General features: G+C 40.6%; 3 protein-coding genes and 1 pseudogene across 7 annotated transcripts; 3 read left to right on the forward strand and 1 right to left on the reverse strand.

Moving 5' to 3' along the window:
• Nucleotides 1-706: 706 nt before the first annotated feature.
• Nucleotides 707-3,755, reverse strand: LOC103995697 (uncharacterized). 5 transcript variants are annotated; one of them, XM_009416349.3, is made up of 3 exons: nucleotides 3,593-3,755; nucleotides 2,596-2,669; nucleotides 707-1,269 (listed from the first exon to the last, which is right to left on the reverse strand). In XM_009416349.3, the coding sequence occupies exon 3, from the start codon at nucleotides 1,243-1,245 to the stop codon at nucleotides 943-945; it is 303 nt and encodes a 100-aa protein (XP_009414624.2). In that variant the 5' UTR covers nucleotides 1,246-1,269; nucleotides 2,596-2,669; nucleotides 3,593-3,755; the 3' UTR covers nucleotides 707-942. The 5 variants fall into 5 exon arrangements, with proteins under 5 accessions (XP_009414624.2, XP_009414625.2, XP_009414623.2 ...); XM_009416350.3 differs by having other exon boundaries at nucleotides 707-1,274; nucleotides 3,593-3,751; XM_009416348.3 differs by lacking the exon at nucleotides 2,596-2,669.
• A 513-nt stretch (nucleotides 3,756-4,268) lies between these two features.
• Nucleotides 4,269-7,048, forward strand: LOC135620252 (protein NRT1/ PTR FAMILY 5.10-like). The gene is made up of 4 exons (XM_065123071.1): nucleotides 4,269-4,676; nucleotides 4,743-4,960; nucleotides 5,699-6,198; nucleotides 6,272-7,048. The coding sequence occupies exons 1-4, from the start codon at nucleotides 4,535-4,537 to the stop codon at nucleotides 7,035-7,037; spliced, it is 1,626 nt and encodes a 541-aa protein (XP_064979143.1). The 5' UTR covers nucleotides 4,269-4,534; the 3' UTR covers nucleotides 7,038-7,048.
• Nucleotides 7,049-8,791: 1,743 nt separating this feature from the next.
• On the forward strand, nucleotides 8,792-16,598 carry LOC135620253 (receptor homology region, transmembrane domain- and RING domain-containing protein 1-like). Its single transcript, XM_065123073.1, has 4 exons — nucleotides 8,792-9,380; nucleotides 9,952-10,176; nucleotides 12,282-12,686; nucleotides 15,597-16,598. Exons 1-4 carry the CDS (start codon nucleotides 9,233-9,235, stop codon nucleotides 16,238-16,240), a joined length of 1,422 nt encoding a protein of 473 aa, XP_064979145.1. The 5' UTR covers nucleotides 8,792-9,232; the 3' UTR covers nucleotides 16,241-16,598.
• A 723-nt stretch (nucleotides 16,599-17,321) lies between these two features.
• Nucleotides 17,322-19,835, forward strand: LOC103995695 (cytochrome b-c1 complex subunit 8-like; annotated as a pseudogene).

Below are 19,835 nucleotides of genomic sequence, written 5' to 3' on the forward strand. Positions count from 1 at the left end.
TCTTTACAAATCAGAAAAATTATCTGCAGGTATAAAATTTTAAATATCTTCGGTAATACGTAGAAAATAATTTTTTAAAATTTTTAATGTTCCGAACGATCGATCAAATCCGGATTTTTTTTATAACTATGCTTAAAAACCAAACTCACAAGAAAAAAAAAAATTTATTCATACATGTCATGATTCTAAACTCACTAAATTTTTAAGGTGTTAATAGACATTTTTTTTAATCTATGTACTTTACTTCAGTCGGTTTTTATTCCTTTAAATGAGATTCTTCATCCTTCACTGGAATTTCTTGTGAGATAATGATCATTCGGCAACAGATGTGAAACCAATCGGGTATACAGAATAAAAAAAGTTGCTACACTATAAACTAGTACCAGATTTATAAAGATCATTATTGGTAAAACTTACCTCTAAATGAGTTTTCCAATTTCCCTAATGACAGCTGCCCTGAAATAAGATTTTGTGCTTAATTGTTCCTTAACAACAATCAACATCATCATCATAATAATCATCAGAGAAGTAATCAGTCGAGCAGGTAAAATTATGATCATCAAACCTGTCATACATGGTTTCTGGGGGCTCTATCACCTTACTCAGATAGCACAGCAGTATAGCAGCAGCCTCTCCTGATGATGATGCTGCCCTACAAAAGTATACCCAACCGATAAGTTTGAATATGTTTTCGAAACAACCAACAAGACAGCAACACAAGTTCCATTTTTCGGATGTTGAATACATGAACCATAAGAAAGCAAGCAACTAGCGCAAGCAAAATACTTTATGATGGCCAATTTGCTCATGGAGACTTGTAGAACTAACCATAAAAAAGTGTACTAGAAACGCAGTGGATGAAGCAAAATATACAACGGCGGCCACCCCAGTGGCCAAGCTAACAATCTCTCCCTCTTACGACCGTTATGATCTCTTACCCCTCTACCCCTCCACATGAACTTGATCGAAGTTCCAGTCTCTCACTAGGTCCCTACTCACAGCCCGGCTTCGTAGAAGGCGTGGGGTTTCTCCCATCCCTTGCCCGCTTGCCATCAGGGGGAATGGTGTCACTTTGGATGTTGATATGGCGTTGGCTCTGCCCGTGGCAGCGATGGTTACCTTCCGAGTCAAGCAGGAAACAACTGCAGCACATTGCCCTTCGTCTTCTGAACTCGAAACAGAGTAGCTCCTGAAAGATCGTGATGGGCTATCCATGCTATGACACACAAGACATGCCAAGCTCATGGTTGAGATACAACACAGCAGCACCTGTCCTACATATAGGGCAATCATCAGAGAGCATTTACATAGAAATCGATAAAACAATAAATGATAAGAATATCTAACACAATTATTTCCAGTGTATTCAGTTCATTGTAAGGAAAAAACAAATAGACTCATAATATTTCTAATTTTAGCCATGTTCTCTTCCTTTTCAAACCATCCACATGTCGCTCTTGATCTTTGTTCTTAGTTCTCGTCAATTACATAATGTTACTTTCTACCTCGAAATGCTTCTCTGCATGTAAACCTGTAATTAGATTAAGGAAACTTTAGTGGCCCACCATCAGTCAACACATTGTGCCAGACCATAAATAACATACATGTAGTCTTGTCTTTCTAACTCGTTATTTGTCCCTACAACCCAATTGTTCGACTTGTATGCCGTTGTATGCATTTCAATCAGGCAAGGTCAGACCCTTCAAAGACTTAAAATTCTTTTAAATCCATAAAAAGTTGGATGAATTAACCAAATTTCTAAATTCCCTCATAATGCACAATTAATCCCAAATACAGTAGATAAACAGTTCTACAGTGTTCAACTCTTCATAGGGTTTCAATGGAACAAATACATTTCGGACTCGAACATAATTGACTGAGATAAATTTAGACCATGATAATCAGATAGAGCTCATAAAAATCTCCAAAATATAGGTACTTCATTCTAGAGTCTTACTGATGGTGCTCAACAAGCTTCAATAATAAGGTAAACCCACAAAGCACATGATAAATAAACAAGGGAAAACTAATTAACTAGGTCTATGTTTTGTATCCACGTGCCTATGATCTCAGACACTTTCAAATCAGTATGTGCCTATGATCTCAGACACTTTCAAATCAGTATGTACTCCAACAAAACACACTATGACCGTACAACGCTTTCCCAAAAAGCCAACACCAAGAAAAAATTTGGTACGGTGTCCTAAAAGTCAAGGATCTATGAGTCTCAATCTAATATAAACTAGAAGCATATCTGCTAAAACTAAGGTATCACAAACTTAAATGAAGAAAGAAGTAAAAGGCAAAATAAAAAAGAAAGAACAACACAAATAAGCACAGTGAGGATGAAATTCACAAATAAATAGGTTCTGTCCACATGAAAAGTAAATTATAGCATCATTTATAAACTAGTGTTATACCAACAAACAGACATGGTTCCAGAAAATGCACAACTTTCAACCTTGTGATAGTATACCAAAAAAATTTACTTGGTAGCTTCAAGCTGTCAGAAAGTGAAAACAGAGAGAAAAGGATTACCAACTTAAATTACTGAATAGTGATGCAATCGTGCTAACTAGAGTTGGAAAAACTAACTTTGCAATCAATCCTTCAAGGTAACGATGCATGTAAAAAAGTTCTTCATCGCACCTTCGATCACTTGTGTAAATCTTCACCAAAATGAAATCACAACAAGCATGATTTGGTATCAACATATTAATGAACCTTAATTGTACATGTGGTATGATAGAAACCAAAGAAAACTGATGACAATAGTCACAATCTCATCAAATGAAGATTCTTTTTTAACATCCTCCTGGAGCCCAAAAAAATTAAGCTTCATATTGCTTATAACTTTATCTAAAGCCAAAGAAGAAGAAAAAAAAAAAACATCAACAGGTATCCTGTTAGGATAAGCAGATTCAAACTGATTTATAAGACAGTAAATTATCTAGCCAATTTGGTTGAAGATATAAAAAACCAGATTAAAGAATTCTTTGGTAAACATGATGCAATTCACGACTGCATTTAGTTCAAATCCTTTTGCACAATTCTCTTTTTACTATCCATCCTTTTATTTCCCATCATTCTAGGTCTGAAGTTGTATATAAGTATCTTCCCCGTTCATAATTTCAGATATCGAGTTTTCACCCACGACGCAGTTGTCTTTTTCACGCAATCCATTAGGAAGCAGCCATCGCACGCAACCAATTTCACAAACAATAATAATAACGACGATCAAAAGAAACCAAAACCGCAGGAAGTCAAGACGACTATGCGAACAACCCAATCAACAGATCTCACGCGATACGGACGGAGAGAAAGCCAATCCGAACTAGAACACACCAAATCAAGAACCAACTCCGCGGCCGCCAAGAGGAGACGGGAAAGGCGGCGACGGCGTTCGTTGCAGGCAAACCAATTCGACGTTTGGCAAATCGCCCGAATGACTTCCCTTGTTGATTGACGCACTCGCGTGCACACGAAAGAGAAAGAAATTGGCGTTCCTTTTTTTTTTTCTTTTTCGACCGAATAAATACCGCGAAGGAAGGAAGAAGAAGAAAAGGTGGGGAGGAGATTGGAGGAAGCTGACCTTGTGGCGTGCCAAAAGCTTGACAGCGGGCGACGGGAGTCGAGAGAGAGAGAGAGAGGGGGGGAGAGAAAGTGAGGAAGAGATGGGAAAGAAGGGGATCCAAAAAACAACAGAAGGGAGAGAGGGCTTTTGTTAGGAGTTGTTGTGAGAAGGGAGTATGATTGGGATGCTGAAAGAACGAACAGTTTTCCCTTTATTTTTCTTTTTCTTTTTTCTTTTTTCGTTACCAAAATTCCTTTTTGAGCCATCCACAAACTTTCCCATAATTGGATTTACCGTTGCACATAAATTACAATACCCATAATTTAGCCTCATTTCAAAAGCGAGAAAAATTAAATTAATTTTATGAGTATATATTATCATTAACTTAACTATAAATATTTTATGTGAATGTTGCATTCAAATTAAATTCAGTATATTATCCAGTAGATTTTGTTGTGATAAATGTATAATAAATCGAATCGGTGGGCTGATGTAGTGAGAGAGAGAGTAGACAGGTGATGATGATGAACCAATAGAACATCTCGGCACGAGGGGCAAATGATATTTTAGATAGGTGCCGCCACCCAAATACAAAGAAGGCTTTCCTCGACCTAATAATGGCGACTGCATTCTTGGATGGTTCAGTTGTCCATCACATCGATTCTTCCAACTCTTCCACATGCCGAAGAAAGATGGTGCAAGACATTAGAGCTCTACCTTTTAAAGCTTAATCCAACACTCCTTTCACTGAAGAATTTGTGGCTCTGTTTGGGTCTCCGACACAGGGTAGAAGTGCTTTTAATCTTACACTGCACGAATCAGTTGGGTCTACCATCACCCTCAAGCGGCAGATAAGAACGGTACCGCCCCCGTTCCGCCCCATCAGAGGCGGCTGCAATCACTTCGCGTTTATATCCCTTCTTGGTGTCTGGAACGAACGAAAAGGAAGGGAGAGCGGGTATGGTCGGGCCGATGGCCACGGATCCGCTCCTCAGCCTCCACCGCCACCCGTCCGACCTCATGGTCGGCGTCGTCGACTACCTCGGCCGTCCCGCCTCCAGATCCGCCACTGGCGGCTGGACCTCCGCCCTCTTTATCATAGGTATCGATCCCCCCCGCTTCCTCCTCAATCTCGGCCGTCCGGTTTATCTCGACTCGTGGCTTGCAGTGGTGGAGGTTGCCGAGCGGTTCGCCTTCTTCGGGTTGTCCTCCAACCTGATAGTCTACCTCACCGACCCGCTCAATGAGCCGACGGCGACAGCCGCGGCCGCGATCAGCACGTGGAAGGGAGTGGCGTGTATGCTGCCCTTCCTGGGTGCTGTCGTCGCCGACTCTTACCTGGGGCGCCATCGGACCATCGTCATCGCCTCTCTCCTCTACATCCTGGTGCGTGCTCCCCCGTCCCTCGTGTGACGAAGCTGACTGATGTTTTTCTTTTTCTTAGAAAAGGCTGAGCGATGTTAAATGGCTAATTATATTTTTGCGTATGTAGTTAGTTATTTTTAAGCATTCCGATTTCAATATTTTTAAAAAATTATATCAATATTTTTTATAATTATAAAAATAAAAATATATATTGATTTATTTATTTCGTCGATATTATTGATAGAAATACAAAAGCAAAAGTTAAAAAGATATCTAATATTTCGATTGGGTAACTATTATGGTTGAAAAAAAAGATGATGATTAGAGGTAAAGAAGTCTGCATTTACATTAACATCGATGCAGATATCGAAAGATTCTTTTGTCACTCAGTAATTAAGTTACCGTCGATATAGTTATCGAACGATAAAAGACTCGTTAATACAAATATCGAGCGACTTTCATCTCTCATAATTATTATCTTTATTTATAATAATCATCCGCGGTCTTCAACGATATTATCATCTATCACTACCGATGTCATTCACCACCACCGATGTCGTTGATCATCATTAATTAAAATATTAAAAAAATTATTTTTTATATTTTTATTAATAAAATTAACGACATTGAATTACTAACATTAAATTATAAAAGGTAATCAGCTCAACTTTGAGTTGTCTAACAGGGGCCCTTTTCCCTGTGAAATCTCTTCTGCTTTTTTTTTTTTGTGTGTGTTCTTCCAATGGAGGGGACCCGCAGGGTTTAGGCATGCTGGCATTGTCATCTGCGTTGCTATCCTTCCATCTGGCAAAATGTGGCGGCGCGGTGGATGAAGTGGCCTGCACACCCTCTCTTGCCCAAGTGGCCTTGTTCTACGCGTCCCTGTACCTGGTGGCACTCGCTCAAGGAGGTCATCAACCCAGTGTCCCGGCATTTGCAGCTGACCAGTTCGACCAAACCGATCCCGAGGAATCAATCGCAAGGAGCGCTTTCTTCAACTGGTGGTGCTTTGCAATATATTGTGGCATTCTTGTTGGGGTTGTAGTCCTCGGCTATGTCCAGGATAACCTGGGTTTTGTCCTCGGGTTTGAAATCCCATTCATGGTGATGCTGTTTGGTCTTCTGGTCTTCTTGCTTGGGACGAGAACTTACCGCTTCTATCTCCTGGAAGATTTGAGCCCCTTCGCCCGTATCGGCAAAACACTCGTTGCATTGGCAAGAACTACGGCCGAAGCAGACACAGAACGTCACCAATCTGAGTAATACTGCCCCGTTATCTGTTGACAATATCTTTTCTTTTGGACTAACGAAGATTGGTTTGTGGGCATGCAGTGTTGGAGATGTAGAGGAAGCTAAGAGGTTGCTTCGACTGTTCCCCACATGGGCGACGTGCTTGATCTATGCCGCCGTGCTTAACCAGCCATCCACCTTCTTCACTAAGCAAGCCAGTACTTTGGACAGGAGCATCAGCAGCTCGAACTTTCGAGTGCCACCAGCGGCGCTGCTAAGCCTTATCAGTGCCTCCGCCGCCGCTTTCACTCCCATCTATGATCGTCTTCTCGTGCCCGCAGCCAGAAGGTTCACAGGTCTTCCTTCTGGCATCACGATGCTTCAGAGGATCGGCATCGGAAAGGTGATCTCTCTGATCTCTATCGTGGTGGCAGCCCTGGTGGAAACGAAGAGGCTCCGAACTGCGAGAGAGTTCGGCCTGGTGGATCAGCCCGAAGCAACCATTCCACTGAGCATCTGGTGGCTGGTGCCTCAGTACGTTCTTTCCGGCGTGGCGGATGCTTTCTCGGTAACCGGGTTGCTGGAGTTCTTCTACGACCAAGTCCCTGATGCACTGAGGAGTCTCGGGGTGGCCCTCTTCATGAGCATCTTCGGCGTCGGCAGCTTCATCGACGGATTCATGATCTCTGCGATCAACAAAATAACTGGCGTAATGGGAGAGACTTGGTTTTCCAACAATCTCAACCGCGCTCATCTTGATTACTTCTACTGGCTTCTCGCGGGGCTCAGTATTCTCGAGTTGGTTCTCTACCTCCACTGTGCGCAAGCATATGTGTACAAGAAAAAGGACACTGCTGCACTCACGTAACTTCACTTTCATTCCATGGGATCCTTCTTGTCATTCGCCATGAGTCCAAACAAGTGCCATGGAAGCCTCCATGCCAACGTCCGACTCTTGCGTGCTCGAAAGGTCCACGTTGCTTCCTTCCGTGTCCTACGTTGGACGAAGAAGGCGATTGAGAATCTTACAGCCACAAACAGACAGATCAACGATCCCCACATTCCAGCCGTTCATTCTTTGGACTGCTCTCGGCATTCTTAGATCGCCATCGCCGTCGACCCAAAGGAGAACCCGGTGGGACCGACGAGGGTCCCATCAGAGAGGCGTATTTTGATTGGTAAGTTTTAGTGGTCCGCGTTCGTTTAGTTAAAATCATGTGTCCGGTTTTCTACTTCTCATCTCAACCATACGTATTTAATCTTATCAGAATTAATTGATGATATTTATGGTTTTTTTTATTCAAAATAAAAGATCGTTTGAGATTCGTGCAATCTTATCGGCGGCGACTTTGGGTCCAACAACGAGTGGATGCTCCGATGTCGAGTCCTTTTTCATTTCTCGGGCACCGAAGAATATCCCACCACATCCAATGAACCAAACGCCACCTTATATCCCTCCAAATTGAAGTGTCACGTATATGTTCCTATAGATTTAACACTTATATAATTATCAATGCAATTAATTTTCATGGTTGATTGTTAAATCAAAGCAATTGATATTGCATTTCTATATATTAGTAATTTTTGCTTGAAATTAAACTTTTTAATGAAAATATTTAAGATTATTTTAAATTTTAAATTTTATGAAATCTTTTCTTTTCTGTTTTTCAACTAGTATCATTGCTTTTATTTTTCTCATACGGTATTTTTTTGTTATGGAATCTCAAAAATAACTTTAATCCTTCCCCACTCGTGACCTTCGCTTTGCCGTGACTCTACCTCATGCTTTCAACATTGCCCTCCATCTCCACGCTATTCTTAGTGATCTTCTTCACCTCCCCTAAGTTCAGGACACCCTTTATTGTCGACCCAAATGGGTCAATCGTCTTCTCAAGGACTTCCTCCACCCCATTGATGCCCATGACTCCTTACACTCTAGTGTCATTGGCCTCAAGCAGCACTTCTCTAAGGCTTGTGTTGTCATTCAGTGCCACAACCCCATGTGATTTACATTTGCAACACAATCCCATCACGGGGTGGAGAAAGAGATTGCCCAACTCGCTTCGATAATTAAGAAACTCATAAGATCCTTGTCTTGAGCATGAGAGTTCGAGTTGGACTCGAATATTATCGAGATCATTGCAGAAGCATAAATAGAACGAAATAAACTATAGGCATCGATGAGGCAAAGGAGGTCAAGCCAATGACCCAACGACAAATGAGGTCCTAAGGCTTAAGGAAGGTGGAAGAGATTGTTAAGAAAAGTAAAGAGGTGAAGAGTGATGTTCGGAAAGAGTGAAAAGAATGATAGACAATAGAGCCTCATAGTGGAGACTCGTAGCAAGCGAATGTGACGAGATGAAAGTGATGGAGACGATTAGCGGGAAATGCTAAGGGATATTTTTAAGATTATAGAAAATAAAGGTATCATCCAAGAAAAATAAAAATAAAGATATCTTCTAAAAAAAAGAGGGGTTTTCATAAAAATTGTCCTATACTACTATTGAAATTTGGTTGGATAAATGTTATCTCTAAACCAGGAAAGAAGTATGCCCTTTTCCACCTATTTATGTACATGAATTAAATATACGTGTATATTTATATATGCGGTTGATCTTGTGCGGTCATAAATCTTGAAAGCTGGAAAATACCATGATTGGCGGATTCTAGGGGCGCCCTCGCCGGGTGGATAGGCTCGACGCGGCCAGGAGATCCATGCTCGCCGCCCCGCCTTAAGCTGCTCTGGTTCGCTCTCCTTTCGATCCAACGCCTTCTCATGGAATCCGATGTCTCGATCCTTCGCCTCCACCTTGATCTTGCCGTCGTCCAGATTTCTCTGGTGACGTCTTTCCCCGCCTTTTCCCCCTCTTGGAGCTCGTTTTCCCCCGTTTTTCTTCCTTCTTTGTGAGCAAGATCCTTTCCTTCTGCGGAAGAGTTGGATTTGGTGGTTCGTTTTGTCTTCCCGGTCGCGAAAACACCTTCTTTGGTTGTTTTCGCTTTTGATTTGCGTCCACCAAGTTAAAGAGTTCGCTTGATTTGTTTGAGGCGTGTGGGCAATCCGAGATGGGTTTGCTGGAGCATGAGTTTCTGAGGAAGTATGTGCTATTTACCTTCGTTCTTCTTGGTCTGCTGGTTGGTTCGGCGGCTGGGAACGTGGTGCTGATCGGGAGAAATGTGTCATTGTCGTTCCCTGATGTTGAGGCAAACTTCGGTGAGTGCGTAAGCTTTGGTTTTCATAAATGCGTCGGTCTTGGTTATGGCGGTTTCCATGGAAACTTCGAATAGCTTCTACTTTCTGGTTTTGCAAATAGGTCACATATCTTTGTAACATAGAACCCCCTTTGAATTGATGAGGTGAACTCTTCCATTCTTGATGTTATCCTTTCCTGTTTTTGTATTTTGTTAATGGTTTAAAGCATATGATTTTTGCTTTTCTTTTCTAGTGATATTGCCAAATATAACTGTAACAATCCTTGTTCTCGAACAATTTCGTGCTTACAATTTAACAGGTTTCTCCAAAATCTCTGAAAAGGAAACTTTTGCCCATATAATTTAAGTCAGATGACCTTTTCATTAGCGTGCACATAGGATTGATATCAGCCTATCAAGTTTGTGAACTAATTGGTTGTTATGTTGATTCCATCATTTTGTCAGTTAAAGATGTGTTTTTCCAAGGTCCTCCTTGATCATAATGAATATTAAAGAATCACGCTTCATAGTTCTCGTTTCTTTGTTCTCACATATAGTCGCAGCTAAGTTCTTGTTTTTGTTTGGATGTTCAGCTCGACCAATCAAAAGGTCTGGTGAATGCGGGGTATTATACGTTGCAGAACCTCTGGATGCGTGTGGTCCATTAACAAATCAAGTTGGTGGAGGTTCAGAGAATCCATTTGCATTGATCATAAGAGGAGGATGTACGTTTGATGCTAAAGTCAGAAGTGCACAAAATGCTGGGTTCAAAGCTGCAATTGTATATGACAATGAAGATAGTGGAGTAGTGATTTCAAGTAAGTCTCCTTGTGCACGCCTTCTTGTGGTCTTAACCCACCCAATAAGCCATTTTCCAGTTTCATTTTAAATGGTTCAATTCAGATGGATAATGATTTTGTCAAATAACTGATTGAATTATTTGTAAATCACTCTGAAGAAGGAACTGTCTGCAATTAAATTGTCATTCACCAAATTAAGCAATCAAAGCAATCAACAACTTAGGAAGAGATGATTATAATGCCTTCAAGATTTGCTAATGCAACTTCTAATAGCTGTCATTAACTTCCATTACATGATAGTGATAGTACAATCTTTTTAAGTTTGTGTTGACTGACAACCCCACTGTAGTCAAACGAATTTGATTTGTGTTAAGGTAATCACATTGATCTCCAAGAAATTGTTGATTATTCTTTAGTTAGTAATTAGTATCACTATTACATGTCAATTTGTTAAAAAGCATGCATCTTTTCATTGTGCAATATTGATTTAGGAAAGTCAAACCAAGGTTTAAAAACTTGGTCGAGTGCCGATTCTGGTTGATGGCTGGACCAATATGATTTCGTTATGGACCTTTGTACTAGCACTCGGTACATGATGGTGCCACCCTAGGAAGTACGGACACGTCGTTTTGGTTGTCCGACATGGATACGTCATCGACACGATATGATATGTGTCTTATTTATTTATTTATTATTATTATTTTTTTGGGACACAATGTATTCGTGTCGGACATCTCCCGCATGGCCTTCACTTGAGGATGGGGGAAGCTGGAGGAATTTAGGGATTTCTCGCCGAACTTAGAGGATCGTCGGTGTTAAATCGTGGCCCTTGGGAGTTTGGGGGAGATGTGAAATCAAGGAATTTTTGTGGAAGGCAAGGTCTGCGAATGCCAACGGAAGGTGAAAGCATATTTAGAATACCATATTACAACAAAATCAGATTCACTGAACAGTAGCAGTAGGGGAAGAGGCAAAACGCCATATTGCAGTTGTAATGGTGTCGCTGCGGCTCTACCCTAGTGCCCCGAGCCTGCTTCCGTCGTCCCCTGTTGTGCGATGCACATCCTTGGCACCCCATGACCTTGCCCCCGTTGTGCGACGTACGCCGTCGGCTACCTGCGCGATCGCTCCCTCGACGATCCGTCGTCTATCACCGCACACGCTTCGTGCCCCTCCCACCCTCAAGAACCCGTCGCCTATCACCGGTGACCTCTCTCGTGGGTTTCTCTTGGCGTCCCTCTCGTTGATCCATCACCGACAACAAGGATCGTGGGTTTCCCTCGGTGTTCCTCTCATCAACCCGTTGCAAACTGTGCGTAGAAGAGGCAACCCATCACTTGTGATTTCAATCCTTATGTTTGTTTTTAGCATTTTTTTAATTAATTGATCACCTTTATATTTGTATTTTGATGTATGCCTAAATTATATGTTAGGGATATAATGTCTTACTATTGTGGAGGCTACAGCTGCGGCGGAAGTGTAGAGAGAGTGTACACTTGATATTTAAAACCCTGAGTCGAACAATCTCATTCCCTTTCTCTTCCATTAGCAAAATTTGATCAAGTTGCAGTTTGTTGTTTCTAGTTTTGTGACCCTTCAAATTATGCCATTCTCTGCAATTAACCATAACCAAGAGTCAATGTTGCCGATCATGCTGGTTTCTATTTTTACCATCTATGCTCTCTAAAGATTTTTGCGTACATTGCAAAATTGTTTTTTCTGGCCTCTATTTTCCTTTTCATTGTTTCCTGCATCTACATAAGAGGCTTTTTCTTGTATGTTGTAAAACTTGAAAATTCTGGTGATAATTCCCCATATCTTTATTTGTGTCATTTCTGATCTTTGCTTATGAAGGCATGTCTGAATATGACTGGCTTTGCATTTAGTCCAGATGGTTTCTAGGTACTGCTTCCTTGTTTCAGTCAGTCACAGAAACCTGGTTTATCGGACATTAATGTTAATTTCAGTCTTTTGGTCTATTGATCCAAACTTCAATGAAAATATTGCAGTTTAGGTACTGCTTCCTTGTTTCAGTTAGTGACAGAAAACCTGGTTTTTGGGATATTAATGGCAACTTTAGTCTTTTGGGCTCTACTGATCCCAAACTTCATGAAATATTGCAGTGTCAGGAAATCCAGTTGGCATCCATATCCATGCTGTATTTATCTCCAAGGCCTCTGGTGAAATAGTGAAGAAGTATGCAGGCCGTGCTGGTTTGGAGTTCTGGATTATACCCACCATTGACAATTCAGCATGGTCAATTATGGCCATCTCTTTCATATCACTTCTAGCCATGTCTGCTGTGCTTGCTATGTGCTTCTTTGTCCGTAGACACCGTATAAGGCGTGAACAACCTCAAGTTCCTTACATCCGAGAGTTCCATGGAATGAGTAGTCGATTGGTGAAAGCAATGCCAAGTCTCATATTCACCTCTGTTTTGGATGATAATTGCACCTCAACAACTTGTGCTATTTGCCTAGAAGACTACACTGTTGGTGAGAAGCTCAGGATACTGCCCTGTCGTCATAGTAAGTATCTCGATCACAACTTAGTCACCATTTATTTTTTTTATTGTTACTGATAACAGAGGGCATTTGATCCTAGAAAGCTACTCCTTGAACTTACCCTTCTAGACCTGTCTCAATTATGTGGCCTTCTTCTTGTAATTCTGTGTTGTATTTTTTTTTCTCTTTGGGAATATCTTGCAATATGGTTGCTCCTGTCATATCAAGACTGCAATTTTTATAACATCCTTAAGGCAATGCAAGGTTTTGTTTATTTATTTCTTATGAATTCTGTTGCAATATAATTGCTCTTGCCATATCAAGACTTTTGCAATTTTCATAATATCCTTGAGGCAATGTAAAATCTTGATATGAATGACTAGTACTGGGGTATTTATACAAAGGAAATCAGTCTTTTAATTCATAACACTGTCATGTCAGTAGAAGCTAAGGACCTCAGTACAAACTCATCTAGAGAAGCTGCATCTGGACAGCAAGTACTGCACATGTTAGGTTGTTTGCTTGCAAAGAATACACTTGGTGGTTTGCGGAATTCCTTTATAGTCAGTCTATCATGAGTAGCAACTTACTAATCACTATTAACCTGATTATATAACTGAGCTTGGATACTCTTGTTTTGGAAAAACAGTCTTATGCCATCACACTTTTTCTTTGTTCTGAAGAATGCCCATGCTCCATGATGCTAAATGCCCTGCTTTTGTCTGGAAACCATAAAATTTTATCTTCGTGAGCTGATGTATGAGCATTCTTAATGGTATCCCACACTTATCAAGTTCTTGATTTTTAGCTTGAAATGATCGTGTCTGCTATCTTGGCATCTAAGAAGCACAAACACATGCTTTTGGTGGACACGTCCATGTCCGACATGTATACGTCGTCGACACAGCCCGATACATGTCCAGCATGTGTCCAGGCATGTGTTTTATTTATTTATTTATTTTCATTTCTATTTGTGGGACACGACAGTGCTCCCACTTTGCTCCTGTGTGCTTCATCGTGTGGCCCTCACGTGTAGTGCTGTGCCCACGTGGTCCTCACGTGAGAGATATCTGCTTTGGATTCAGCATGGAGATGGGTCTTCGACATCATAAGGAAAGAAATTTGGAGATTGTTGTAAGCAAGGTTCGCAATACCATACCGTACCGGTGTTTCGACCTGGGCTCGGTACCGGTACGGTACGGTATACGAGCGGTACACCCAGGTGTACCGAGCGATATACTCAGGTGTGCCGAGTACTATAGCTCTGCTACAGTGCACTGCTACAGTGATACAGTGCACTCGGACCGATAACAGATGGTCCGCATACCGGCAACCTGTCGGACCGGTACGTACCGCCCATACCGGGCGGTACAGTTTGGTACTGCAGACCATGGTCGTAAGGAAACATATATCAATTATATCTGGATATTGTTAAATATTATTTGATGCAGTCAACCTTTATTTTAGATACTACTTTTTTTTGGTAAGTCTTTATTTTAGATACTTACATTTAGATGATCTTAATTGTTTCAACTTGTATGATGATTTTTATTTGTTCACATTGTTGAGTTTATAAAATTTTAGTATAGATATTATAAAACTCATATTAATCGAATATATATATACACGTGCCCTTGCCGTGCCCGTGTCCTAATTTTTAAAAAAATGGCGTGTTACCATGTCCATGTTGTGTCATGTCTGTGTCCATGTCCATGTTGGTGTCCATGCTTCTTGGCTTGGCTTGATGTGGGATACATGAAGTGTAAATCAGTTGCTGATAATTGTAGCAGTAAGCAGCCGAGCATCAGGCCAAATTGATATGTATATATATGTTTCCTGTTACCCAAATCAACTGTAGAACAGTTTTTTTGCAAGGCCCTGCATCTTAGGTGGTCTGACATTCCATGCATCAATTTTTCAGTTTTGTGGCATATATTTATGCTACGGATAAATGAGTCAGCTTTGCAATCAGATGCCATGTGCCTTTATAACAGCAGCTGCATTCTGTCCTTCAGTAAATTCAGTCCTATTCTACCTTCATTCGGAGTTTCCTTGCCTTCTTCCAAGACAGCAACCCAGTAACCCAGTTATAAATTTCCAAGATAGCACCAGGACTTAATGAAGACTGCTTCAGTTTCCGCAATAACATTTTTTACGAGTATGAACATACTGATCCAATAAGTCTGGGTACTGAATATAATAAGACTATCAATTGTCTATTAAGGTATGAAAGAAACCTGTTGGCCCAACTTTTAACCAACTGTTGGTCTTGTCAACTAGTCCAGAGCAAACATTGTAATTCAGTTTAATTGAAATAATAGAATATGATTTAACTCCTTATGCTATGTGTATATTCAGTTATTTTTTGGGGCTATTTTAGGTTTCTTTTCCCCCTTTGTTTTGTTGTTCAATATACTAGGTGTTTCTGAGATTGGTGAAGTTCACATCCTCTTTACTGTGCAACACCTACTTTGGAATTTGATCTCCTACTCAAAAGCTAGCCTTCTAATGTCTTAGAATGGCAAAACAGTTTATGTTAATCTTCATGGCCCGCTTCACATTTAAATTGTCAGCAATGATCAAGCATGGATACTTCAAAAATGCTTGGTGAATTGATATTTGTTGACACACATTATGTACTTAAATCATATTATGATCCTGACACCACTGATTAACATGTAAATAATTAATAATATGCACATAGAGTTGACCGCTGACTTAATCCTTTACATTTTTCTCATAGGTGCTATAGATTCTTTGTCCCATCTTTGAGCTTTCATATTCAGATATGCCAGTCATGTGATAGTATATTTTACTCTTGTTGTGGTTGCGTATGATATGTGATTGTCTAATATGTTCAACCATTAAATTTGTGTGTAATATTAGGTGTAATTTACTCTTCCATGCTAACTTTCTTTGTTGAATATTGAACAGAGTTCCATGCATTTTGTGTTGATTGCTGGCTCACTTCTTGGAGAACATTCTGCCCTGTTTGCAAGCAAGATGCTAGGGCAAGCATAGCCAACCTTCCAGCTTCGGAGGGTACTCCCTTACTTTCTTCTGGTGCAGCAACTCCAGCTTCTAATGCAGGATTATCATCATATCACTCGTCCATGGCAGCATCCCCAGCCATCCACATATCTACAATGCCTCCCCGGCCACAATCAAATTCCCGGCCACATTCATTCTCTAGTACTCTTAATTCCCCAGTTATTCAACTCGCTCCAATGCCTTCCCAATCACAATCAGGTTCATTCTCTAGTGTGTATCGTATCCCTAACCTGCATAGGTCTTATGGTCACTCACCATCTGTTCCTATAAGTAGAAATTCTTTAGACCGCGGAAATGCATCATCTCACAGATCTCGCTCTTATCTTGTATCTCCTCACTCCATGGGTTATCCCATTTCCTCACCTTTGAACTCGAGGCTTGCATCTTCTTATCTTCCTGGTTCAAGTAATGCATCACCCAGCTATCTTGCCGCATCTTCCAGTCGGCAGTCATACTTGAGACATTGCACTGAATCGTCGGCAAGTCTATCTGCTTTGGCCTCAGCACAATCTCTGCCAGGATGTTGATCTATGTTGAATATTCTGGACTGGGGTCCTGAGTTGGGCACAGATGCTGCTTTTCTCTACATGATTTGTTCTTGGTTTCATGGGTTGTCAGATCCTAGATGGAAGCATGAGTTGTAGTACCAGATATGCTCAGTTAATTCATTGTACTGCAACAATACGGTGATCCCTGAACTCTATTAGCATTTGGGTTTCATAAATTTAATCTGTGTTCGGCTGTCATCGTTTTGTGAAGGGACCACTGACATGCTACTGTGCTTTGTTCTATAGAAGGGTCAGTTCATTATTTGTATACGGGATGGAACATTCACCCGACTTAATTTGTATGAGGACTCTGTAATCTAAAATTGGGTTATGTCTACTCTAGGATCCGACTGGCAAGAGAAAAGCTGCAATGTTCCTCAATCGTTGGATGCATCAAACCTTGTGGTTTATCTCCAAGAAAACTGCTGTTGAAGATGCTTTGCAGATACTAGATTTTCTTTGTTCACTTGGTTTATGTTGATCCATGTGATGAAATAGATGTGATGTCAACCTTGTATAGTTTATCTTTTGTTACTGTAGCCATTTATCTGCTCAGTGATTCGTTACTGAGTTGGAACTGCTTTCTAACATCCACTCCTGCAGGTAAGAAGTCCATCTCCAAGCCAAAACTCTTGTTGCTCAACTACTATCATAAACCCTGTCAGCAAAATCACTTGAATGCTGGAAAAATTGGAGACAGTTTTTGCATGTCAAGGCCTCTGTCATATTCTTTTCATCTAAAAGATGAGGCAAGACTGTTCACTGTTGCTGAACATGGTTGTCGGGTGCATGTCACCCAGTCCCAAGTACTGGTATGAAGTTCCAGTAGGATGCTTCCTTGATTGCTAGTGCTCTCCTTGTTGACACCTTTATTTTCTCTGGAGCTGCTGTGCTAAGAGAGTTACTGAATCTGCTGTGTGTGTGTTCTTTGTTGCAGACAGGCTTTCATTCTTCCAGGATGGCAGTCAAGGAGCAATTCTCATCTTTATGTTAAGAGTATGCCACAGTTTCAAGTTAATTGAAAACAAAGGTGGTGGTAAACTTTTTATGCTGAAAATTGTATATGTTCGAAATTAAAAAGAAGTCTAATTAGATTACATTACATTACATTACATAGATATTATAAATGTTTAAAATCCTTTTAAATCATACGACTCAAACAAACTGTTGGCTTCACTTTGGTCCTTGAAAACCATTATTTGATGTTCCCATCAATTGCGGTGTGAAGACATGTGAGCGTGACGACATTCATGACCAGTCACGTGGTCAAAATATTCCCACGTGAATTTTGTCAACGGTCAAATGATTTACCCATTTTAGGACGAAACCGTGGACTTCGCCTGCGCTTTTTAGCCCTTCGCCGGCCCGTTAGTGTAATTAACGGGTCTTGATTACTCCTCCACCGGTACTAATTTGGATCCGACCTGACTCGCCCGACCCGTTTACGTTGCAAATAAAAGCGAGAGAGAGAGAGAGAGAGAGAGAGAGAGAGAAGAGGAGGATGGGGAAGGCGCCGGTGCGGATGAAGGCGGTGGTGTATTGTCGCCGTTCCAGCAGAAGGTGATGCCTGGGCTGTGGAAGGATCTCCCCGGCAAGATCCACCACAAGGTCAAGGAGAACTGGCTCAGCGCCACCCTCTTGCTCACCCCCCTCATCGGCACTTACTCGTGCGTCCCCCTCTCCTCGCTTTTTTCCCTTATTGTTTCTATGCGTGCTCGATTCTTTTCTTTCCCTTTTCTGTTTCTTTTGGTTCTGAAATAAGCCGACGTTCAGGTGATTTCATGTTGGTACTGCCGTAACTTGGTCCTTTTGATTAGTGGAATGCATCAAATGAGGTTTTGATGGCTTAGGTAAGGAAAGGATAGTGAAAAAGAACTCTTCTCTCGTTGGATTTGATATTGTTTGATTCCAGTGTAACAACTAGATCTTGTCAAAATTAAGAAAAGAAATGACCATTAGTGTGGATGAGTGCATCTAGTTCTTGTGCTAAGCTTTTGCCGGTTGTTTAACATGAGGTTCTGGAAAAAGAAAATATTGCTCCAATCCTGGTGTAGGCTGGAGGGATATTCTTTTCTCATTTGTGCAATGATAATCTATGGATAACTGGCTTGCTAGCTTCATCGAGCCTAAACTATTCATACCTAGTGGTGGTTTCACGTTGTGATGTGCTCTCTAGCTCTGTTCACGAGTAATCCTTTCCTATTCGAAGTTCTCATCATGCCCTAATACAACAAGGTCGATTTTGATACCGATTGTTATGATTCAACCTGATGAGATAACTGATCAACTAGTTTCATTGAGCCTAAACTACTGATCACAATATTTAAGCTGAGTTAATAGTAGTAAACCTATCATATTCTTATGAGTCAATCTTAGCCTTAGTTCACTTCCGATGGGAGTCTAATCTGGGTGTTACACTTATTATCATCAAATGCTCTAAGGAAGTTGGAGATCTCGAATTGGATGAAATCATGTCACTCTTTTGAATTCAAAGCGCTCCAAGGAAGTGTACTTAAAATTAAATTATCACACAAACAAGGAGAAATGTTCCTTTGTGGTAGTAGGACATAACTGAAGGAGAAGGGGAGGGGGTCAGAGTGTGGTGGTCAAGTTGAGAGGGATTGATTGGTAGTTTGACCTAGCTTGAATTACAACTCCAAATGGTGTTCATTATTATTCAAAGGGTCATCAATTCGTAAGGAAACATCTTCTGGTTCAATTGTTAATTCAGTATCGGCACTGGACTAAGATTTTCAACCTTATTCAAAAGAATATAAAACTGTGGGGACATATACATACATACATACATACATACATACATACATACATATATATATATATATCTTAAAGTTGTGCTTCTATAACTGAATCAACTTTGATAATTGAGTCCCTGAACTAAGAAGAGAGAGAAAAAAGGTTGATTAAGACTTCAGACTTCTTCATGATACCAGTCTATTATTTTCATTGACCTTCCCACTTCAATCGCCAGAAGTTAGATCAAATACATGAATATAAGCCATTATTCAATCCCAAACGTAGCTTGTTTTTAAACAAATAATCATGCATCCTCCGAAAATCATGCGGAAAATATAACTTTTAAAGCTCATCTCAGTTTTCTAATACCTTTTATATATCCAGCTCTGGTGGAATGTGTGTACATTCATTCCTTTCCATTAGCTCTTTTGTTCCAAAGATGCTTTACTGTCCCTAGTGATTATTGATAATTTTGCATTCTTGTTTATATAAAGGCAACTATTGTGGATTCATCATTCTTTTTTGGTGTACTGAAATCTTTATGTGGTCTGGTCTTCTATCTGGTGGTTGCAGTTATGTGCAGTACTATAAGGAGAAAGAGAATCTGGCTCACAGGTACCAGGGTTGGTAGCATGGGCGCAAGACTCATGAAAGGATTTTTAAGTTTTGGCTTGCACTGCCCTGTTTTATAATCCACTTTAAGCTATTGTGATGTTCATAACTTACTTCTCTTATGATCCCCAATAACAGAGGGTGTAAACTCGTTCTTTTACTATGCGCCTATGCGATATGATACATAGCAAAAAAATGTTTGAATTTA

Source organism: Musa acuminata, chromosome BXJ2-8, assembly GCF_036884655.1.
Source record: "Musa acuminata AAA Group cultivar baxijiao chromosome BXJ2-8, Cavendish_Baxijiao_AAA, whole genome shotgun sequence".
In the NCBI taxonomy this organism is placed as follows: Eukaryota; Viridiplantae; Streptophyta; class Magnoliopsida; order Zingiberales; family Musaceae; genus Musa; species Musa acuminata.

Bases quoted from the DNA above. Each gene is read 5' to 3' on its own strand.
- LOC103995697 (XM_009416348.3), bottom strand. From the start codon at position 1,245: ATGAGCTTGGCATGTCTTGTGTGTCATAGCATGGATAGCCCATCACGA.
- LOC135620252 (XM_065123071.1), top strand. From the start codon at position 4,535: ATGGTCGGGCCGATGGCCACGGATCCGCTCCTCAGCCTCCACCGCCAC. The intron at 4,677-4,742 runs GTATCGATCCCC...CGTGGCTTGCAG, and splicing joins CTCCGCCCTCTTTATCATAG to TGGTGGAGGTTGCCGAGCGG. The intron at 6,199-6,271 runs GTAATACTGCCC...GTGGGCATGCAG, and splicing joins ACAGAACGTCACCAATCTGA to TGTTGGAGATGTAGAGGAAG.
- LOC135620253 (XM_065123073.1), top strand. From the start codon at position 9,233: ATGGGTTTGCTGGAGCATGAGTTTCTGAGGAAGTATGTGCTATTTACC. The intron at 10,177-12,281 runs GTAAGTCTCCTT...GAAATATTGCAG, and splicing joins TAGTGGAGTAGTGATTTCAA to TGTCAGGAAATCCAGTTGGC. The intron at 12,687-15,596 runs GTAAGTATCTCG...AATATTGAACAG, and splicing joins GATACTGCCCTGTCGTCATA to AGTTCCATGCATTTTGTGTT.